Source organism: Megascapheus bottae, chromosome 1 (assembly GCF_031878675.1).
Source record: "Megascapheus bottae isolate mThoBot1 chromosome 1, mThoBot2.hap1, whole genome shotgun sequence".
Lineage (NCBI taxonomy): Eukaryota > Metazoa > Chordata > Mammalia > Rodentia > Geomyidae > Megascapheus > Megascapheus bottae.
Genome location: NC_143509.1, coordinates 55096938 through 55118501, shown reverse-complemented (window position 1 = coordinate 55118501; position 21564 = coordinate 55096938). Strand labels below are relative to the sequence as shown.

At 37.3% G+C, this 21564-nt stretch overlaps 1 protein-coding gene across 6 annotated transcripts in view; it reads right to left on the bottom strand.

Annotated features, from left to right (window-relative positions):
- Positions 1–878: 878 nt before the first annotated feature.
- The window catches only part of Znf148 (zinc finger protein 148), a 99408-nt gene continuing 78722 nt past the window's right edge, over positions 879–21564 (bottom strand). For all 6 annotated transcript variants that reach the window (XM_090344889.1, XM_090344908.1, XM_090344928.1 and 3 more), the window contains 4 exons: positions 20917–21040; positions 19090–19173; positions 7438–7556; positions 879–7208 (listed from right to left, as the gene is read on the bottom strand). In XM_090344889.1, the coding sequence (XP_090201015.1) occupies positions 5610–7208; positions 7438–7556; positions 19090–19173; positions 20917–21040 (1926 nt within the window). In that variant the 3' untranslated portion in view covers positions 879–5609. The remainder of the gene's footprint in view (positions 7209–7437; positions 7557–19089; positions 19174–20916; positions 21041–21564) is intronic.

Sequence of the window (21564 nt, the reverse complement as noted above, 5' to 3'; positions counted from 1 at the left end):
CATGAGACGGGGTCAAACAAGATTTTCTTTTTTTACAGTAACAATACAAATGTATTAAACAAACAGAAAACCCTCCCAACTGTTTAAAAACAATTATGTTTGGAAGGCAAAATATATTTAAAATACATTGACTTACTAAATTTCACTGTCAGGTTGCTGACTACTAATGTAAAAGTTTGTATTTAAAAATATCACAAATATCTTATGTAACAGTGAAAATTTCAATGTGGTTTCATTGCAAAGTGATTTTCACCTGAGTTGATTTTAAAATTTAGTGCTTGTATTTTGCTGCGGGGGGCAGGGGAGGAGAAAAAGGACCCACTTTTTATCTGACACTGAGCTTGCAGTTGATCCTTTCAAACTGATCTTCAAAGGGGCAAAGACAATCCCCGTGATGTTAGCAAGACACATAACACACCATCACAGACTTGTTCTGGCATCTTATGAACTTTCAGTATCTGTCAAATATTTCCACTTAGCTACTCATTCAAACATAGCAACTCAATTCATTCAATTCTATACAATAGTGTCTATATTATGTACATGTTTACTTATCAATAGGAAGTAGAAAATAAAAAATTACAGTGATTGAGAAAAGGTCAGAAAGTGGGCTAGGAAGAGTAATACTGTATAATCAGAATATCCTAGTAAGCCTACTGGTTCCAATGACAAGAATTTCTCTTTTATTAGCTGAAACACAAAGAAGTTGTAGGGGGGGTCCCAGGAAAATAACACTATCTATCAGAAAATTCAACGTGCTCCACCATCAGGATTTCCATCACACATTTAATTTCTTCTGTACAATTTTTATAAACTTGTTTTTCTTTTCAAAAATTCATCAGACTTCCAGATCAAATTCAGCACTACACAGTATGCCCTTGAAGTACAATGAGGTTACCTGCTTTATTTGGATACCAAGTTCCCTTCCAGACAGCATTAAAATAAAGACAAGTAAGACTACACAGATAGAATCCAGTATAATTCAAATCCAGCAATGAAAAAATTTCCCCCATTTTGTTGCAAAATTCTTTCTACTGAAATGCTTTGCTACAATAATAAAAAGCATACATTACATATAAAAGATACCAGTGTACTAAAAAGTGACAGAAGTGGACTAGCAAATCCTTCAAAGCACATTATATAAATGACTAGCATTTAAAAACATTTCTCCTATAAAATGTAGGTCATATACATTTATAAATTGGCGTTTTTATGTCTAAAGCAGTGATGTGTTTAAATAACTGTTCTGTACAGTATAGTATCTACTCAATTCAAACTACAATAAGTTTGTCTTTCTTTGTATTGAAGTTAAATAAATTCATCTGTTCAGCTGAGAAACCAAGCTTGAAAAATAAGTATCTAAAAATCAAAGTAGAAAGTTCAGAATTGTTGAAATACAGCTACTATGAAGTATGAAGAGAACTACCTATTTCATAATGAAGCTGAAGTCACCTCAAAACTTACGGGCTTGAGTCTAAAACATACACAAATATTAAAATCCAAAGCAAAGCACAAAGTTAGAAAGGAGTACAGAAGCAAGAAAAAGGAAAAAAAAAACAACCCAAACCACATCCCTTCCTTCAGTGTGATGGGCACTAAGATTTGCGATCTTCCTCCATCTTGCAGAAGAGTGGTAAGGCCATTCAATGCTTAGTGAAAGTGAGTACAGATGAAGCCAGATATAGCCTGTCTCCCCTGCAACTTCAATTATGCTGTGTAAACAGTGTTACGTTCCAATAGGAGGAACAATGGAATTTGCTTATAAAAACTGATTAGAGAAAATCATTAAATGAAATAAGGATAATAACTCTGAAATGTTTTTAGAACTTTCCTGATGCTACTTGTAAAGTTAGCACTGCTATGTATTATTGCTTACATACAGTACAACATCATATGCCTTCTAACATAAAGCAGTACTGTGATTTGTTTGTACATTATTTACAGATTCTTAAAAACAAGCTGTAAAAACTTTACATACTTTCAGACAATACAAATTAGCACATTGGTACTCACTTCAAAACAAATGGAATGCATAACATTAATAAACATCATAAAGGAAGACTCACATGAAAGTCCTTGATTGTCAAGACACGTTTATATATAAACTCTAACTGTGCAGAATTAAAGATTCAATCATAGGTACATCCTTACTTGATGAACCGTATTTACAGCATGGCATTGCATAAAAAAATAAAATAATGTTTACAGGGTTTTACTTTTTTATCCATTGGATTAAAGAAAGCAACAAACATAACAAGAAATGTTTGTCTGCTTTAATTTGTTTCCTACCAAAGTTTACGTGAAAAAAGGAAACACACCGTTTTTATTTGCAGAATATAGCAAACACAACTGGAAAATTATTTCCCTGAAATAAAGCAACTTGAAACAGAAAATACTTAAATTAAATTGCAGACTCAAAAATTTTTCTCACTGGTTATAATAGTACTTTTTCAAGTAAAGGTACTGTGAAAACACAAGTTGTAGTTTAAGAGGTTAGTACTACTATGAAATTTAGTACTACAATAATGCCTAGTTTTAAAGTTTCCCGGCTTTTTTTTTTTTTTTTAAACAGCCCTTTAAAAATCCAAATTAATAAAATGAAACAAGTGGCAAAAGATCTAACCTGGCTGGCACTTTTACAAGTGTCTCTCATCTGTGGAAATGAAAGCCTGCCCTGAGCATAAGGACTTTCTACCTCTCGAGAGATAAAAGGACCCAACTGCTGGCATCCTCAGCCAGAGCTAAGGAGATGGATTCCTACCTTATTAGGTAGCATGTTTGTACGTAGATTCAAAATATTTGGGAGCCACTCAACTATTCCAAACCAAATAAAACATATGTACAATGTAAGAATTTAAGTGAACCACGCCAACACCTTTGAGATGATGTTTGAGACACTATTTCATCTGAAGTGACTGCTTCCATCTTCAAACATAAGTAAGGACCAAGTGAAAAAGCACACCTCACTCACACTGAGCAAAGGTTTAAAAGGTGCGAGAACACATTATTATAGAGCGATTTGCTCACTGAGAGAGATGAGAAACATGGACTGAAAAGGATATCTCATATCCTCCATGTTTCAACCAAAAGCAGCACAGAGGGCTGCTTACTTTCTCTACTAATGCCCAAACAGACATTAACATAATTTTCTGAACCAAAGTGGGGAAACCCAAACTGTTGAGATGTTTATGATGATAATACAAGGTAACTCTGGTAGGCATTTAAAATTTCACAGTAAGTGATGACTATATTTAAAAGGTAAGTCAATAAGTTATGCTGGCTAAGTATCAGTTATCTAAAAGATGCTTATAACCTGGTAGGAAAGTCTGCCATTATATAGATTTAAAGAAATGTGTTTAAGACAGGAATACGACACCTGAAATTGTTTGCATACTCCCATTTTTAAAGGCCTTCCATCCTAAGCTTACCCAAACTGCTTAGCAACAGTCACATTCTCAAAACTGTGCTGGTGATAGTAAACAGAAAGCTTTACACTTGTACCAAGAACTGAATCAAGTTTTCAACAAAATAATTGTTTAATCAGGCTCAACTCAGGAAATAAATGCCTACACTCATCAAAAGTACTCTGAGGAAAATACAAATCCCTATCTAGGGAGAGCACAGTTCCACTAACACCTCACTTGGATGAAGTCTTCCTGCAATTATGTGATGTACAATATAACACACATCAACCTTAAGATCAATAATGGCAGAATTTAAATGTTTACTTCAAAGAAGTCTAAAATTCTTGAAAAACTTGATAGCTAACAAAGCCATCAAATGTGAAAACAAGTATTTCAAGACAAGCTTAATAATGAAGGTATAGGAAACCACATTAAACTTAATTTATATTCCTTATTACCAAAACGTCAATATATGCAAAATAAATGATGTGAAGTGGGAACAACCTTGGATAACATTAAATAAGAGAAAAAATAATTTAAATGGACAACACAGTCTATACTATAATGAAGAATGAAGACCTACAGGGCCAGTATAAAGGTTAAAATGACAAAATTAACAAAGTAAAAATTTCATCTTCCAGGGTACTAATTTTAATTTATCACTAAGTGCACTGTGATAAAGATGGCAGAAACTTAAACAAAGAGGATAGATTCAATATAACTAATGTTACTCTTCAAAAATCAAAACTCTCCAATGTATAAATCAAACCATGGCTCTTCAGAAAAGTATATATGTGTGTGTGTGTGTGTGTGTTAATATATATATATATATTAAAAGCACTATTCATTGTACCATGCTGTATTATTTTAAGACAAAATATAAAAAAAAAACATTCGTGATATAAGGATAAAGGCTGTAGTTTATTTAGATTTTGAAATGCAACAAAAATTTCCGATCACTCATCTAGCTGAAAAAGAAATTGTAGTTACTGGAATTAGTAAACACTTTTGGTTTTGTAAAATTGTAATGAGCAGTGTTCATTAAAAAGTAACTCAAAATAAAATAAGCAATTAAAATGCCCACTTTAGTTTTTAGGATAGCTTAGTTATCCAATCTATCAAGAGTCTAGAAAGAGGATTAAACCAGGTTTAACAGTTCCAAAGATACCCCAATTTCTTTTTATTGCCAAAAATTAAAAGTCAATTATGAGATGATTATGACACAACCATTTCAAACCTAAAAATCTAATTATTTCCTTTGAGAGATCAAAAATACCAAATAGATTCTAAGTGCTCTATGTTAACTGAAGTATATATGTAAAGTAAAATACAATTGAGCTTTAAAACATGGAATATACATTTGTGTAAGCATTATGTTCTTGGGAATGTAATCTACAGAATATTTTTTACTAAACCTTCGAAACCTTGATACTTGCACATGAAAAATCATAAAAAATATCTAGGTACAACTGTACAAAGAAACTGACACTAATATACATACTTTCATAGAGAAGTGAATGCTTCAACAGTTGTGTGTTTTGGTAAAAGTTTTGAAAGTATGCATATTTTAAAAGTAATTAGGCTTTTAAATAGTGGAGTCTTAGACTATCAGGTTTTTATTACTTTTTTCTTAAAAAAACACGTCAATATAATGCAAAATGAAAATCAAGGGTATATGGCATATCATTCTTTTTAAAAGGTGGTTTCTTGGTTTCTTTCCCCCCATAGGACAAACTAGTTTATTTAAGCCATACTCTCTTGACATTTAAACTTTTAAGTTTACTCTGTCTATAAAGTATACTCGGATTCCCTGCTGAAGTGCAATGACTATGCTGAAAACTTAAAAACAAGTATGAATAAATTTCACACAATCACTAATCTCCTAAGAATGTACAATGTTGTCAGTTAGGAAACAATTGTGTGTCTTTTTTTTTTTCCTTTTGAACTTGGGTGTAGGTGGAATAGCAAGTTTCTGATCTAAAACAAATAATGCATTGCTTCTATAAAGGTGACATGTAAGGCAGTTCAAAAAAATGCTGACTAACCAAACAAAATGCAGTTATTGGATTATCTTGCTATTCATATCAGCTTAACTTATTATAACGCATTGCTCTTAACTCTGTACAGCACTCCATTTTACACAGAGTAACCCCACTCTTGATTAATCTGTTCTAAAGTGCCAGTATTATTTACATTTTTTTTTTTTTAGCCAAAAGTCTGGCCAGTTGTGGCATCTGGTGAAGACGTCATCCCAGCTCTATTATCATTTACATTCACCAAGGGAAATTCTGAAAATTCAGCACTTGTCCCTGGTCCCCGAAGGTTCACCTGTCCATTGGCAGTGCTAAATTGAGTAGCTATTCCAACTCTGGATCCATGATATGGAGCACGAAAGGGCTGTTCAAAGGAGCTCATTTGGTAAGCTTGATGGACAGGCTGAGCCTCAGCTTTCTTCTGAGAAGTCACCTGATCCAAAAAGTCCTGTGTTGATGTGGCAGAAGCATGGTTTGTCTCATCACCTGAAAAGGGAAATGAGTGCTGTGAATCACCAACTATTAGTCCAAAGTGGGATTTATCTGGAGTTGTTCTTAGTGGAGAATTCATTCCTGATCGAAAGCTATTGATGGGCATGGCTGCATAGACTTGTTTGTCTATGGAAGAGAATGCTGGCTGATTTGGAAGGGTCTGGTTATCAGTCACAAAGTTAAGGCTTGGGCTATTCAAATAGGCATCATTTTGGCTAGTTCTGTCCAAAGCCTGCTGCAGAAACTTTGAGTATTCCTGCAACATGTTGGCTTTGTCTGATGAGGATGCTTGGGAGCTTGATCCAACATTCTCTGACTGGGTAACTTCAGGTACTTCTGAAGAATTAATTGATATGCTAGAAGTCACTTCAGTATCTGCAACACTGAAAGAAATCTCATGCTGTCCATTAGCTTTATGGGAATAATGATCCAACAGAGTCTGTAGTACCTCATCTGGAATAACATTTTTGTCATGATTACTTTTAATCTCCACATTCAGAGCCTGTGAATCCAATATGGATGCTGTGGTACTTTCATCAATGACGCTTGCCACCGCAGCTTGTGTTACAGAAGGCTGAGAAGCTATAGTACCCACATTCAGAGCATACTCCCTGCTATTGTTACTTGCTGCTTGAAGATACCGCTTCTTCTTCAAAAACTGCATGGCATCATCGTAATTAGTGCTGCTATGCACCGGTTTACTAGGGCCCTCTTGCAAGGTATCTACCTGATCAATGTCGGCATTGCCTTCTGAGTCCAGTAGAGCTTGTTTATCCACAAGTTCAAAAGCATACTTCGAAACTTTGCTCTCTTCATAAGTGGACAAAGGTGAAATTGTTTGATTTTGCTCTAGTGGTTGTTTCAGACTTCTCTTACTATTAATTTTTTTGAGAACCAACTTTGGTGGATGTATTTCTCCTGATGCATCTTCTAAATGCGATCCTCCAACTGAAGAATGTGGCATTTCAACAGCATACTCTGCTACCATGTATTCATCTTTTACCTTAGTACTAGAAGAATAAAGAGGCAAATAATCGTTTTTGTCTTTCTTCAGGTCAGATTTGTCCAAAGCATTATCCTTGTCCATTCCAGATGACTTCTTTTCAGTTTTCTGCCTTTTCTTTTTTGGCAGTGAGTTATCTTTTGGTGATGTAGAAAAGCCAGAATCTTCCTCAGATGTCAGAAGGCCACCTTTGATGGCACATCTGCTAAGTTTTTTGTCATGATTTTCATGGCACATACGTTTATGTTTCAAGACACGATCTGTTCTGGAAAAATACTGTCGAAATCAGATGTTGGAAGTAGGTTTTTGTCAACAAGAAAAAGAAAAAAGATACAAACAATAAGTATATTAATGTAAATAATTCCAAAATAATTTTCTATTATAAATCTAGCTAGTAAAATTTAAAATCTTTTCAAATACTTCTACTAGTAAATATCTTCTATTTATTAGAATTATTTGATTATACAGATAAAACAAAATAATTTCCAGCCACTCCCCCCTTTACCTGTAAACAGTATTCACACTGGTAGGGTTTCTCTCCACTATGAGTTCTCTTATGCCTTTCCATATGATATTTTTGTATGAATCTCATACCACATTCATCACAGCGAAATGGTTTTTCACCTAGTATATGATAAAAGGTTTTAAAAAAAGCAAATATTATAAAACAATGAATTCATTTGCCACAGACTCTCTTAAATCAATAGCTTCTTGACAATTATAATTACTTTTTTGGTGGGTGGGGTGGAGGTCATGAACTTGAATTCTGGACCTGGACGTTATCCCTGAGCTCTTCAGCTCAAGGTCAGTACCCTACTACTTTGAGTCACAGCACCACTTCCGATCTTCTGGTGCGTAAATGAAGATAAGAGTTTCATGGACCTTTGTGCCCAAGCTGGCTTTGAACTGTGATCCATAGATCTCAGCTTCCAGAGTAGTTAGGATTATAGGCATGAACCACTGGCACATGGCTGCTCTTTTTAAATGACAAAAATCTTTCCTATAGTAAAGCATGAATGCAGGAATACCCACCTTTCTTCCCTTCTGTCATGTAAACACACAAAATACTCTTCTGGAGACAAGCACATACCAGAGTAATACAGACATTCTTCCCATTCAGCACCTGGTATTCCTGCCCACCCTTTTTTTGGTCATACCAAACGTATCTTTTTTTTTTTTTTTTTTTGCCAGTCCTGGGGACTGAACTCAGGGCCTGAGCACTGTTCGTGAGCTTTCTCAAGGCTCTACCACTTGAGTTACAGCACCACTTCTGACATTTGTGTTTGTTGGTCCTGGGGCTTGAACTCTGGGCCTGGGCGCTGTCCTTGAGCTCTTCAGCTCAAGGCTACTCTCCTACCCCTAGAGCCACAGCATCATTTTTGGTTTTCAAGTGGTTAACTGGAGATATGACTCTCAGTCTTTAGTGCCCAGGCTGGCTTTGAACCTAGATCCTCAGATCTCAGCCTCCTGAGTAGCTAAGATTCCAAGTGTGAGCCACTATGTCTGGCTATACAAAGGTTCTTGAGACTCCTCCTCAACAGAAGAAGCTGAGCACAGTGCCCATCATCCAAGGTATAAGAGGAAACCAAAGGAGGAAATGTGTGTGTGTGTGTGTTGTACTAGGGTTTGAACTTAGGCATCACACTTTTTTTTTTGGTGGGTCATGGGGCTTGAACTTGGCCTAGGTGCTGCCCCTGAGCTCTTCAGCTCAAGGCTACCACCTACCTCTGGGTCCGGGCATTGTCCCAGAGCTCTTTAGCTGTAGGCTTCCACCTACCCTGGAGCTAAGCCCCAGAATGTTTTCTAGAGGTTAATTGGAGGTAAGAGTCTAAAGTCCTTTTCTAGAGGTTAACTGGAGATAGAAGTCTCAAGTCCTTTTATGCCAAGCTGGCTTTGGGCATCACACTCTTACTTGGCTTTAATCCAGCTTGCTACTTAAGAGGCTGAGATCAGATAATAGCAGTTTAAAGCCAGCCCAGCCAGATAAGTCCAGGAGACAGTAATTCCAATTAACCAGCAAAAAAGCTGGAAACAAAGCTGTGATTCAAGTAGTAGAGTGCCAGCTTTGAGCAAAAAGAGGGGGAGCAGTGATCCTAGGGCTTAAACTCAAGGGCTTGAATGTTGTCCCTGAGTTTTTTTGCTCAAAGCAAGTACTTCACCATTTGAACCACAGCTCCACTTTCGGCTTTTTCTGTGTATGTGGAATCAGGGAATCGAACACAGGGCTTTGTGCGTGCTAGGCAAGCAATCTATAACCAGGCCATATTCCTGGCCCCACATTTGGCTTTTTAGTGATTACTTGGAGATAAGAACCTCATGGGCGTTCTTGATAGAATTGGCAAGAAGGTGCTCAGATCTCAGCCTCCTGGATAGCCAGGATTATAGGTATAAGATACCACATCTGATTTCGGTATTTCTTTTCTACCTTTTTTGGGGGGAGAGGGCAGTCCTGGGCTTGAACTCAAGGCCTGAGCACTGTCCTTGAGCTTTCTTCAAGGCTAGTGCTCTACCACTTGAGCCACAGCACCACTTCTGCTTTTTTTTGTGTATGTGGTACCGAGGAATCTACCGTTTCTGGCCCTCAATATTTTTTTCCTGCGAGAAACTGTGTTCTATTTATGTTATATAAACTTCTTTGATTTGATTTTCTATCTATAAAATAGAGATCTCAGAAACAAAGTTTAGATGAGATAGTTCATATAAAGAATGAAGTATAACACAATATACTAGGTTCAGTAAAATTTAGCAATTAACAGAAATGAAGAGAATAGTAAACGACAATAATAATATTTACATATTGGTTGCACTTATAACCCAGTGATTAGGTTATTCATCTAAAATGAAAATGTCCTTACACTTAATAATAAATTTGAGCAAATGTAAAGATTAGTAATTTAATATCCTATAATTTTGCTCAGAACTTTAAAGAACATGAGACTATCTTAGGTTTGACTCAGATATCAGACAGACAGGAAATTACATTCTATAGGAAATCATCTGATACCAAATTCCAACTGATGAAGTCACAAACAGATTTTAAACATAATTGTAAGCTGACCCAGTAACATAACAACAGATCAATGCTAATTAAACAAATGGACAAAAATTCCAAAAGTCTAAAGAAATTATTACATTATTATTATTGTTATTGTTATTATTATTATTATTTTGCCAGTGTTGGGCTTGAGCTCAGGGCCTGAGTACTGTTCTTGGGCTTTCCTCAAGGCTAGCGCTCTACCACTTGAGCTACAGCATCACTTCTAGCTTTTTTCTATGTATGTGGTACCGAGGAATTGAACCCTGGTCTTTATGCATGCTAGGCAAGCACTTTACCACTAGGCCAGACTCCCGGTCCCAGAAAAAAATTTAAAACCCACTTTTGTAGTATAAATTTCACTCACTCTTTCTTTCTTTGCTCTTCTCGCTTTCTTTTCTTTCTTTTTTTTGGTGGGTCATGGAGCTTTGAACTCTGGGACTGGGTACTGTTAGGAAGCTCTTCAGCTCAAGGCTACTGCCCTACCCCTTAGCCATAGCACCACTTACAGTTTTCTAGTGGTTTATTGGAGATAAGAGTCTCAAGGTCTTTGGTGCAGGGACTGGCTTTGAACTGAGATCTTCAGATCTCAGCCTCCTGAATAGGTAGGATTATGGGCATGAGCCACCACACCTGGCTGTACAAATTGCTTTCTTTCCCCAAAATCAAGAGCAACAAAAAAATATCTTTTAGAAACTCAATGCTTGTCCATTAAAAAACAGGTTGAAGTCAGTCATGATGAAAGTATACCTGTAATCCTAGTACTCAAGAGGCTGAGACGGAAGGATCAGAAGTTTGGGACCATTCTGGGTTACACAGCAAAGGCCAGTCATTTAAAAATAAAAATAAGGCTGGGTGTGGTGGCTCACACCTATAATCCTTACTACAAAGCCAGCTTGGGCACTAAAGTCTGTGAGACTCTTATCTCCAATTTAATTACCAGAATACCAGAAGTGGTACTATGGCTCAAGTGGTAGAGTGCTAGCCTTCAGCTGAAGAGCACAGGGACCACACCCAGGCTCAACACCAAGTCCCACAACCGACCAATAAACAAACAAACAAATAAATAAAATGAATAAATAAAACAGACTGGGGATATTACCTTATTACTTCCTGTAAGAAGTAAAGAGTATTTCTGGTTTCTCTAATTTTATTTTTGCACACACACACACACACACACACATAAACACAATGACTAGTTAAAGTGGTTTAATCAAAAAGATCTTAGAATAAAAAGCTAATGGGAGAACTTATTTCTTGGCTTTTGAACATTAGGGTTTAGACTTCTGGTTTATAAGTTAGGCAGCACTGAAAAATAAAAATTACCTATAGTAATAGCAAAATTGTAGAAAAACATTATTCATAGTTTTAAAGACTCAAGAGTATCTAGGAATCATGTGGGAAGAGAACAAAACAAAGATCACTGACCCTGTAAGAAGTCAACTAAAGATGAAATAGCCACTTCTGCCAAGTACTAGTGGCTCCACACCTGTCATCCTAGCCAGACAGAAGATTTGAATGACATAAAGAGGATCACGGTCCAGGAAAAACAGTCCAAGTGACTGCATCCCAGGGAAAGAAGTAGAGTAAAGTGGTATACACTGTTATCCAAGCTGTAATGGAAGCCTCAAATTGGCAGATCAGATCACAGTAAAGACATACACCTGGTCAGGAAATGAAACGCTTTGTGTTAAAAACAACAACAACAAAAAACCCTGCAAATACAAAAAAGGAGTAAAAATATGGTTCAGAGCATGGCTAGAGCATCGGCCTAGCAATATAATACCAAAAATTCAAATCTCAGTGCTGCTATAATGATGATTTTTTTAAAAAGGCAATTTTCATATTTCTTTTTCTATTCTTTTAGGATGGCATTTCACTATACAGCACAGTCTGGACTCAAACTCTCCATTCCCCTGCAATACTGGAAATCAGTAAAGAAGAATGAGTTACATCCAGTAAAGAAATTATACAGGGAGACAGGCATAGTGGCTCATGCCTGTAATCCTAGCTATTCAGGAGGCTGAGATCTGAGGATCCAGGTTCAAAGCCAGCCCCAGCACTAAAGTACATGAGACTTTTATCTCTAATTAACACCGGAAAACTGGAAGTGGCACTGTGGCTCAAGGGATAGGGCAGTAGCCTTGAGCTGAAGAGCTCAGGAAGAGTGCCCAAGCCTAGAGTTCAGGCCCCATGACCGACAAAAACAAAAACCAAAACAACAACAACCAAAAACCAAAACAACAACCAAACACACACACACACACACACACACACACACACACACACACACACACAACACACACACACACACACACACTGGTAAAGTTATATGGGAAAAATTAACTTTGAAAAAAGACTAGCAAACTGGTGGATCACAGTCCAAAGCCAGCCTGGGCAGAAAAGTCCCCATGAGACTCTTATCTCCAATTAACCACACAAAAACCAGAACTGGCACTGCGGCTCAAAGTGGTAAAGTACTAGCCTTGACCAAAAGAGCTCAGAGACATTGCCAAGGCACTGAGTTCAAGCCATACTCCCGACCCCCGCAAAGAAAAAAGGTAGAGAAACTGATCTTGCTGTGAACTATATTTTCTAAGGTCATTGAAAAACCTTATAAAGAAATTGAAAAAGTGAATATAATCACCAGAAACTTTAAAAATAATTTAGTAAGTTAAATGAGGGATTATATATAGCCCTTCTTCTGAAAACCAGTGCTTCCTATAATGTTTATGCATGGAAAGGCTCTCAAGATGAAAAACATAACTAACTTTCCTGTTTTGCTATAATAGTCTATGGCTTCCCATTTTTTCTACTTTCCAAACTGGCTTAAAATTGAAACAATCCTAAGCTACTTGAAGGTTAAGATTGTTGTTTCATTTGGTTGAGAAACATTGTTACATGTTTAAAAAATAATTTGATTAATCTACTTCAAATTATCTGAATAAATTATATCTAAGGTGAAAGTATTAAAACTACATAGAAACTTCATATTACTATCAAAACAAAACCACCAGTGGCTCATGCCTTTAATTCTAGCTACTCAAGAGGCTGAGATCAGATAATAGCAGTTTTAAGCCAGTCCAAACAGATAAGTCCAGGAGATAGTAATTCCAACTAACCAGCAAAAAAACTTGAAGCAAAGCTATGGTTCAAGTAGTAAAGTGCCAACTTTGAGCAAAAAGAAGCTAAGTAAAAGCATGAGGCCCTGAGTTCAGCCTCAGTACCAACATGCATGCATACACACTTATGTTTCAAATTTTCAACGTTCCTCACAAAGCAAAATTCTTCCAAATATGGCAGTTAAGTGCTTGCTATTTCTGCCCCCCGCTTTAAACAGAATTGTTTTTAGAAGTATGCTACAGACCAAGCATAGTGATATATACCTGTAATCCTAGCAAAAGGAGGATAAGGATAAAGAATATGAGGCCTGCCTGGATTACAGTTAGAGCTGTCTTGAAACAAGAAAAAATTGTAATTGTAGACATAAATGATACTTTTGTGGGTTTTACTGACATGTCTTGTCACAGTGGTAGCCTTGTGTGAAGTTTTATGTAACTGAATATTTCAGCATGAATTATTAATAGTTTTGTAGAGTAAAACTTCTGAAAACGTGATCTCCTTGGCAAGCTGTCTGTGCCAGTGCTATCTGGCTTTAGCAATCATAACGCCAAGGGCTCCCACTGCAGATACCATCTCAACCATGTGGACTAGATTCACCTCACGAAGAGTTGAACTCTCACAATATCAACGACCTTTCCTTATTAATGATGACAGAACTAAAACCCAGGGCTTTGAAGAACATGAAGAGAAAGCTAGTTTGTTTTTTTTCTCTCTAATCAGTAACTGACCTATATTGGAAGAAATAGAAACTGCAGAATTAAGTTAGTCAAAGGTGAAAAAACATTCTCTCTAACCCCACCCCTATAGCCCATCCAATTAATAAAAAACAATACTGCTAGCTGGGCGTGGTGGCTCACACCTATAATCCTAGCTACTCAGGATCTGAGGATCACAGTTCAAAGCCAGCCCAGGCACTAAAGTCCATGAGACAGTTATCTTCAATTAACCAGAAGAAAACTGGAAGCGGGGCTGTGGCTCAAGAATTCAGAGACAGTGTCCAGGCCCAGAGTTCAAGCCCCACAACCTACAAAAATGGAAACAATGAACCAAAACCAAATTAGGTTATGTTCTTGGTTTTTAAAAGCCACAAAAGACTTCTTTGTACTGCTCAGATCAGTCAAGCAGGTAATGATTTGCATCTATATTGAAAATGGAGCAGAGAATGGGTTTGGGGATGAAGGAGTGGGAAATACTAGAACAAGAGCTAAGGAGATGCAGAAGAACATAAAGAAAATGAGGCCTTTCAGAGAGAGGGCTTTCCTCACTACAATCTTAGAGGAGGGATCTGTGGCTAGGTAGCCTGTTACTGGCTTAAGAATTTAAAATGGGTGGGGGGGAGGGTAATGGGTACCAAGACATGTGAAAGGGTATCAATGTATGTGAATTAATGCACCTTCTATCTGGCAAATATCATGTAACCCTTTTATTAATTACAATAAAAAGTTTTAAAAAAAAGAATAAAAAAAAAGAATTTAAAATGGGAAGGGTGGGGGTGCATGCACTTTGACGTGGACAAAATTTAGGGCACTACCTCCTCCAAAGAAAAGCCATTTAGAAGAAAGAAAGAAAGAAAGAAAGAAAGAAAGAAAGAAAGAAAGAAAGAAAGAAAGAAAGAAAGAAAGAAAGAAAGAAAGAAAGAAAGAAAGGAGCGAGAGAGAGAAAGAGAGAAAGAGCGAGAGAAAGAGCGAGAGAGAGAAAGAAAGAAAGAGCGAGAGAGAGAAAGAGAAAGAAAGAAAGAAAGAAAGAAAGAAAGAAAGAAAGAAAGAAAGAAAGAAAGAAAAAGAAAGAAGGGAGGGAGGGAGGGAGGGAGGGAGGGAAGAAGGAAGGAAGGAAGGAAGGAAGGAAGGAAGGAAGGAAGGAAGGAAGGAAGGAGAGAGAGAGAGAGAAAAACAGTAAGAACAGAATAATAAAGGTGACAAAGAATGTTATTTCTGGGAATGAAGCCTAGTAGTAGACTTCTTGCCTAGCATGCAGGAAACCCTGGGCTCAATTTCTTGGTAACACATATAAGAAGTGGTGTTGTGGCTCAAGTGGCAGAGCACTAGCCTTGAGGGGGTAAAAGAAAAAAGTGCCCAGGGACAATCCACAGGCTCTGAGTTCAAGCCCCAGGACTGGAACAGGGGAAAAAAAAAGTTATTTCTGGTTCTACATATATAATCCCAATTTATAGGTCATTTGACAGGTAGCACCTTAATGTCTTTAGAAATAATCTATAAAGGGAGCAAAAAATATAAAGCCTCTGACTGGGAGATGTGGGGAAAGGAGCAAGATGCTTGAGCAGAATCCAGTCTGTCTTCAAAAGAAACTTTTCATTGCCACAAAATCCCAGTGACTGCTTTGCTATCATTCCACTTAAGTTTATATCTTCTTCTAAAATAATCTCTGTAATATGAGAGCTCCAGTCTCCTTTTTAAAGGTTACTAAAACAAATAGAAAGGCAGAGCCAGACTTAGATTATTGCTAGAGCAAAAAGACAAGAAAAAGAAAAGAAAAACACTCAGAGGTAAAAAACTGTATGTTTTTACTTCTGGACCCATTTTTTTCAATGATTGTACACAGAGCCTTGAGCTGTAATTTTGGCTCAGCATTTACTAGAATATATAAAGTTTTCTACTTCTATGTGCTTCTCCTACCTCACTATAAAATGGAACACTAATAACTTCTGCCCTATAGGACTAATGTGATATTATTTAAGAAAACATTTAACTCAGTACTTGGAAATTTTTCTTATTAAATGTTGCCTACTCTGCTTAAAGATTCTCCCACAGTCTAATAGCATTATTTTTAAATTCAGTGGAATTACAAGAGAGTGGCATTAAAACAAAAAAGAATAAATGGCTTGGCATGGTGGTAGATATCTGTAATTCCAACATTCAGGAGGCTGAGGCAGGAGGATCCCAGGTTCCAGGCCAGCCTAGGTTACATGGAGATTCTGTCTCAAATAACAGAACGCAGTCTTCTCACCACAACCACAATTACATATACACAATACCTTTTCCCCACTATGCACATAAGACTTCACCACAATAAAAAACTCAAGAGTCTAGTAGTAGTCTCAAAAAGCTTTTTTCAGATCCAAAATCACTTACTCATTGCTCACACACACTGTATTTTTTTTTTTTTTTTTTTGCCAGTGGGGCTTGAGCTCAGGGCCTGAGTACTATCCTTGGACTTTTCTCAAGGCTAGACTCTACCACTTGAGCCACAGCACCATTTCCAGCTTTTATCTATGTATGTAGTACGGAGAAACCGAACTCCCAGGTCTTTGTGCATGGCATGCAAGCACTCTACCACTAGGCCAAACCTCCTAGCCCACTGACTGTATTTTTTTTTCTTTCCTTTTTGCCTGTCCTGAGGCTTATACTCAGGGCCTGAATACTGTTCTTGGACTTTCTCAAGGCTAGAGCTTTACCACTTGAGCCCCAGCACCACTTTTAGCTTTTTTGCACATATGTGGTACCAAAGAATGGAACCCAGGTCTTCATGCAAGCTAGGTAAAGCACTCGACCACTAGGCCAAACTCCCAGCTCCCCATTGACTGTATTTTTAACTGTGATGCTACTTTACTGTGCTGCCTTTCCTAAGTGGCTTTCACAGAGTATCATATTTGGAGGACTTTGTACAGGACCTGCAACACTTAATTACACTGAACTTGTTTATGTAGCTATATCCCTAAAGAAATTGACTTACGTTCTCCCTCTGTATTCCTGGTACCTAAAAAACACTAGAGGATCTGGATTTTTTTTTTCCCCCCAGTCGTGGGCTTGAGCTCAGGGCCTGAGCACTGTCCTTGGACTTTCTCAAGGCTAGCGCTCTACCACTTGAGCCTTAACACCACTTCTGGCTGTTTTCTATGTATGTGGTACCGAGGATTGAACTCAGGTCTTCATACACACTAGGCAAGCACTCTACCACTAGGCCAAAGTCCCGGCCAGGATCTGGATATTTTTGTTGAATAAATGAATAAAACACTAAAACTTAACAGGTATTAACAGAAGAAAGTATTTAATTACTTTTATCTGGTAAGGTTTTATTATTGTACATTTAAATTTAGCTGCAATATTCACATAAAATTATTCTTTCTCCCACAGTATATTCCCTTCTATCTGAAGGTGATGAACATTCACTTAAAAACTGAAACTAGCCAGATATCCTTGGCTCCTGCCTGTAATCCTAGCTACTCAGAAAGCTGAGATCTAAGGATTGAAGATCAAACCCAATTACCCACCAGAAAATGGGAAGTAGTACTGTGGCTCAAGTAGTACAGTGCTAACCTTTAGCTGAAAAGCTCAGTGAACACCCAGGCCCAAAGTTCAAGCCCTAGAACCAATGAAAAATAAAACAAAACAAAAATAACCAACATCAACAAAAAATAGAACTTTAAAATTTCACTAACTCTGCTTTCCTTCTATCTCAAAATAGCAAAAAAAAAAAAAAAAATACTGTACACCAAGCCTAAAGAAACAATAGAAACAATCACCTGCTCAGCAATGCAAGGCCCTGAATTCAAACATGCTAGCACTTCCAAATGAGAAGGGCACAAAAGAACAGAAGGAAAGGAAACACCCAAGAAATACCCTCTATTATGCTTAGAGGCATCCAGTCTTCTAAAATCAATCTTATTATTATTATTTTTTTTTTGGTGGGTCATGGGGCTTCAACAACTCTGCGCCTGGGCGCTGTTTCTGAGCTCTTCAGCTCAAGGCTACCACCCTATCCCTGGAGCCACAGCCCCATTTCCTGTTTTCTTTTCTTTTCTTCTCCTCTCCTCTCTCTCCGCCTCTCCTCCCCACTCTCTCTTTGGGAGGGCCAGTCCTGGGCCTTGAGCTCAGGACCTAAGCACTGTTCTTGGGTTTTTCTCAAGGCTAGCACTCTTACCACTTGAGCCATAGCACCATTCCTGGTCTTTTTCTATGTATGTGGTACTGAGGAATCACACCCTAGCCTTCGTGCATACTAGGCAAGCACTCTACCACTAGGCCAAACTCCCGGTCCCCCACTTTCCATTTTCTAGTGATTAATTTGAGTTAAGAGTCTGATGGTCCATAAGATGCAGGGTGGCTTTGAAGCATGATCCTCAGGTCTCAGACTTCTGAGTAGCTTAGGGTTATAGGTGTGAGCTACCATGCCCAGCAACTTAATCTTTTGGGCCAGTCTAGGGCACTGCCCTTGAGCTAGTGCTCTACCACTTGAGCAACAGCACCACTTCTGGTTTTCTTTGTTTCTGCGGTACTTAGGAATTAAACGCGGGGCTTCCTGCATCTGGGGTAAGCATTCTACAACTAGGCCACAAACTCCTGGCCTACCTTAATTTTTAAACAATTTTTAAGGCCTTTTTTTTTGGCCAGTCTTGCTTAAATTCAGGGCTTGAGCACTGTCCTTGGGCTTTCTTAAGGCTAGAGCTCTACCACTTGAGCCATGGCATCACTTTCAGCTTTTTTTCTGTGTCTGTGGCACCAAGGAATCGACTCCAGGGCTTCATGCATGCTAGGCAAGGACGCTATCACTAGGCCACACTCCCAGCCTCCAATGTTTTAATTCTTTAACAACATGACTGAGAGGTTGGAACCTCGTAAATCTTTTAAGATATTATCTCTGTAGATAAGGTAAGCTATGTGCAGGAAAATGGGGAAAAAGGAAAACAGTACTACTGTCCTTAGGGCTCACAGTAATTAGTCCACAGCCTGAAAATGTCACTTGTTCACCCTGAATTTGTTAAAGGCTTATGGAAACAGTTATTTCAGAGAAGTTCCTTCCTTTTGTTACTGAAAACATACATATTAGGTAACTGTAAAACTACTTGAAGTTAATTTATTGGGCATAGACATTAAAGAACCGACTCCAAAAATTTAACAGTGATTTACAGAAGAAAAAGTTAAGCTGTGATGATCTTAAGAAACAATACATTTTATTGGCACCAAGTTGTTGCAACTTACTGAAAATTCTTCCCTCTTCTGAAATACTAGTTTTAATGACCTCTGTACATATAGCAACACTCACCAGTATGGATCTTCTCATGTCTCTGCAGCAGGTACTTCTGTATGAAACGCATGTCACATTGACTACATTGAAATGGTTTTTCACCTTAAAATAATTTCACATCCATAAATTAGTTAATGGATAAAATAAAGAGTTTTAAGTTACTATTTCTAAGGAAATATAAATCTTAGAAGCTTAGATTTTACAACATTCATATATTAAAAATATATATAGATATTTGCTTGTGAATTTTTCCTCCAGGATAAAAAAAGTTCATTTTCTTACAGTCACAAAATGAGAAAAAGAAGAAAATAATTTAAAATAGAATTTAAAAATCACAGGCTGAGAAAGCACTTGCACTGATTAGTGTGCGAGACTGTAACTGTCTCTTGTTCCTATCTGGAGGAAGTGTGGCCATCCCATTCTGATGGCTAACCAGGTCTTTTTGCCCTTTCAACATTTTTCTTCAGAACCATCCTAAAACATCCCTTTAGAAAAATAATCATATTTGCTTTTCCAAATGTTCCCTCCCTAATAAAGTCTTTCTTTTAAAGGGCAGTACTGTTTGGGTTTATTCCATTCTGAGAAACCTTACTTCAATCTTGAAATACTCTAATCTTCATTCTCCTCCCTTTTGACCAACAAGCTTTCTTTAAAAGAGTAGTTTTACTCACAGGATGCTGGTGGCTCATGCCTGTAATCCTAGCTACTCAGTAGGCTGAGATCTGAGTATCACATTTTGAAACCAGCTGGGGCAGCAAAGTCCATGAGACCCTATCTCCAATAAATTACTACCAAAAAAAAAAAAAAAAAAAAAAAAGCCAAAAGTAAGAGCTGTGACTCAATACACCTGCTTTGAGCAAAAGGGCTCAGGGATAGTACTCAGATCCTGAGCTTAAGCCCTAGGACAAGGAAGGGAAGGAAGGGAAGGAAGGGAAGGAAGGGAAGGAAGGGAAGGAAGGGAAGGAAGGGAAGGAAGGGAAGAAAGGAAGAAAGGAAGGAAGGAAGGAAGGGAGGGAGGGAGGGAGGGAGGGAGGGAGGGAAAAGAAAGAAAAGAAAGGAAAGAGAAAGAGAGAAAGGGAGAAAGGGAGGGAAGGAGGGAGGGAGGGAAGAAATTAAGAAAAGAGAGAGAGGGGAAAAAATGGCCTACTCAAGTAACCACCCATGACACATTTTGCCCCCTGAAAATATGACACTGTTGATCACAGCCTCTTTGGTATTGTCTGTATTTTTTGGCTTTTCCTTTTTTCTTTTTTTATTGTCCTAGGGCTTGAACTCGGGCCTGAGCACTGTCTTTGAGCACTGTCAAGGTTAGAGCTCTAGCTCTTGACCCACACACAGCACCACTTCTGGCGTTTTCTATATATGTGGTACCGAGGAATCAAACATGGACCTTCGCACATGTTAAGTAAGCACTCTACACAACTCTGGGCCTACCACTATACCTCTTCTACCTTTATTAATACCATCTCCTACTTACCCCCTTCAATTCATTTAATATGCCTAACTTGCTTACCGAGGTCTGTGATCAGTCTTTAGTTCTATTCTCAACAACTTTATAAACTCAGTTATTTTTTGACTTCCAAATTCATATTATCATGCACAGAAATACGAACATTAACAGCTTTTTAATAATACAGTTTTTAAGCATTTCCCTAGCTCAAAGGAGCACTCTAAGACAAGTAAGCCTAATTTTATAGATCATGCTCATTGATTTCTTATTTAAAGGTTTTTCTGACTTCCTTTCAACTCTGAAATGATTAGCAACACCAGGTTAGCTACATTCTTCAGATCATATTTACACAGAGATCAATAAAACAAAGACAATAATTTTAATGGCCATAATACCTGTATGAATGAAGACATGTCTCTGTAAGTGATAGTTCGTTCTAAAGGCAGCATTGCAGTGCTCACAAACATGAGATTTAGGGGTTTTCAAACCAAGAGATCCATCCTCATTAATTGTAAGGATCTAGTATTTTTTTTAAAGGCAAAACAACAAAAAAAGAAGTTTTAAAAATTAAACACTAATTTAAAAAATATTATAATATATAAACAATGGTCACCAGAGACTATAAAGTATTTTTCCATAAAAAATATTCAAAAGACCATTAGAACTTATCTTTAATTTTAGGAAAGGAAAACAACAGAATAAGTAAAAATCATTAATAAAACCCTGGAAGCTTATTAAGTAACATTTCACCACTCTGACCAGAGTTCCTCCCTAGGTATTCTCTGTCAAGCATATTCTCTAATAAACATAACTATAGCTCCAGTCAAATTCACATATATATGTCTTACATTTTAGTTATGGTATAAATAAAATAACAACAAATATAATTTAATAAAAGGAGGCTGTGAAATACTTTGAGAAAACTATATACTTACATGGAAAGAAGACCAAGTTTTGTTTTTAAAAAGTGAGGCTTACAATCCATGTATAATTTTTATTACTTTCTGTATACAAAAGTATATACATAGGAAGATATGTTTATA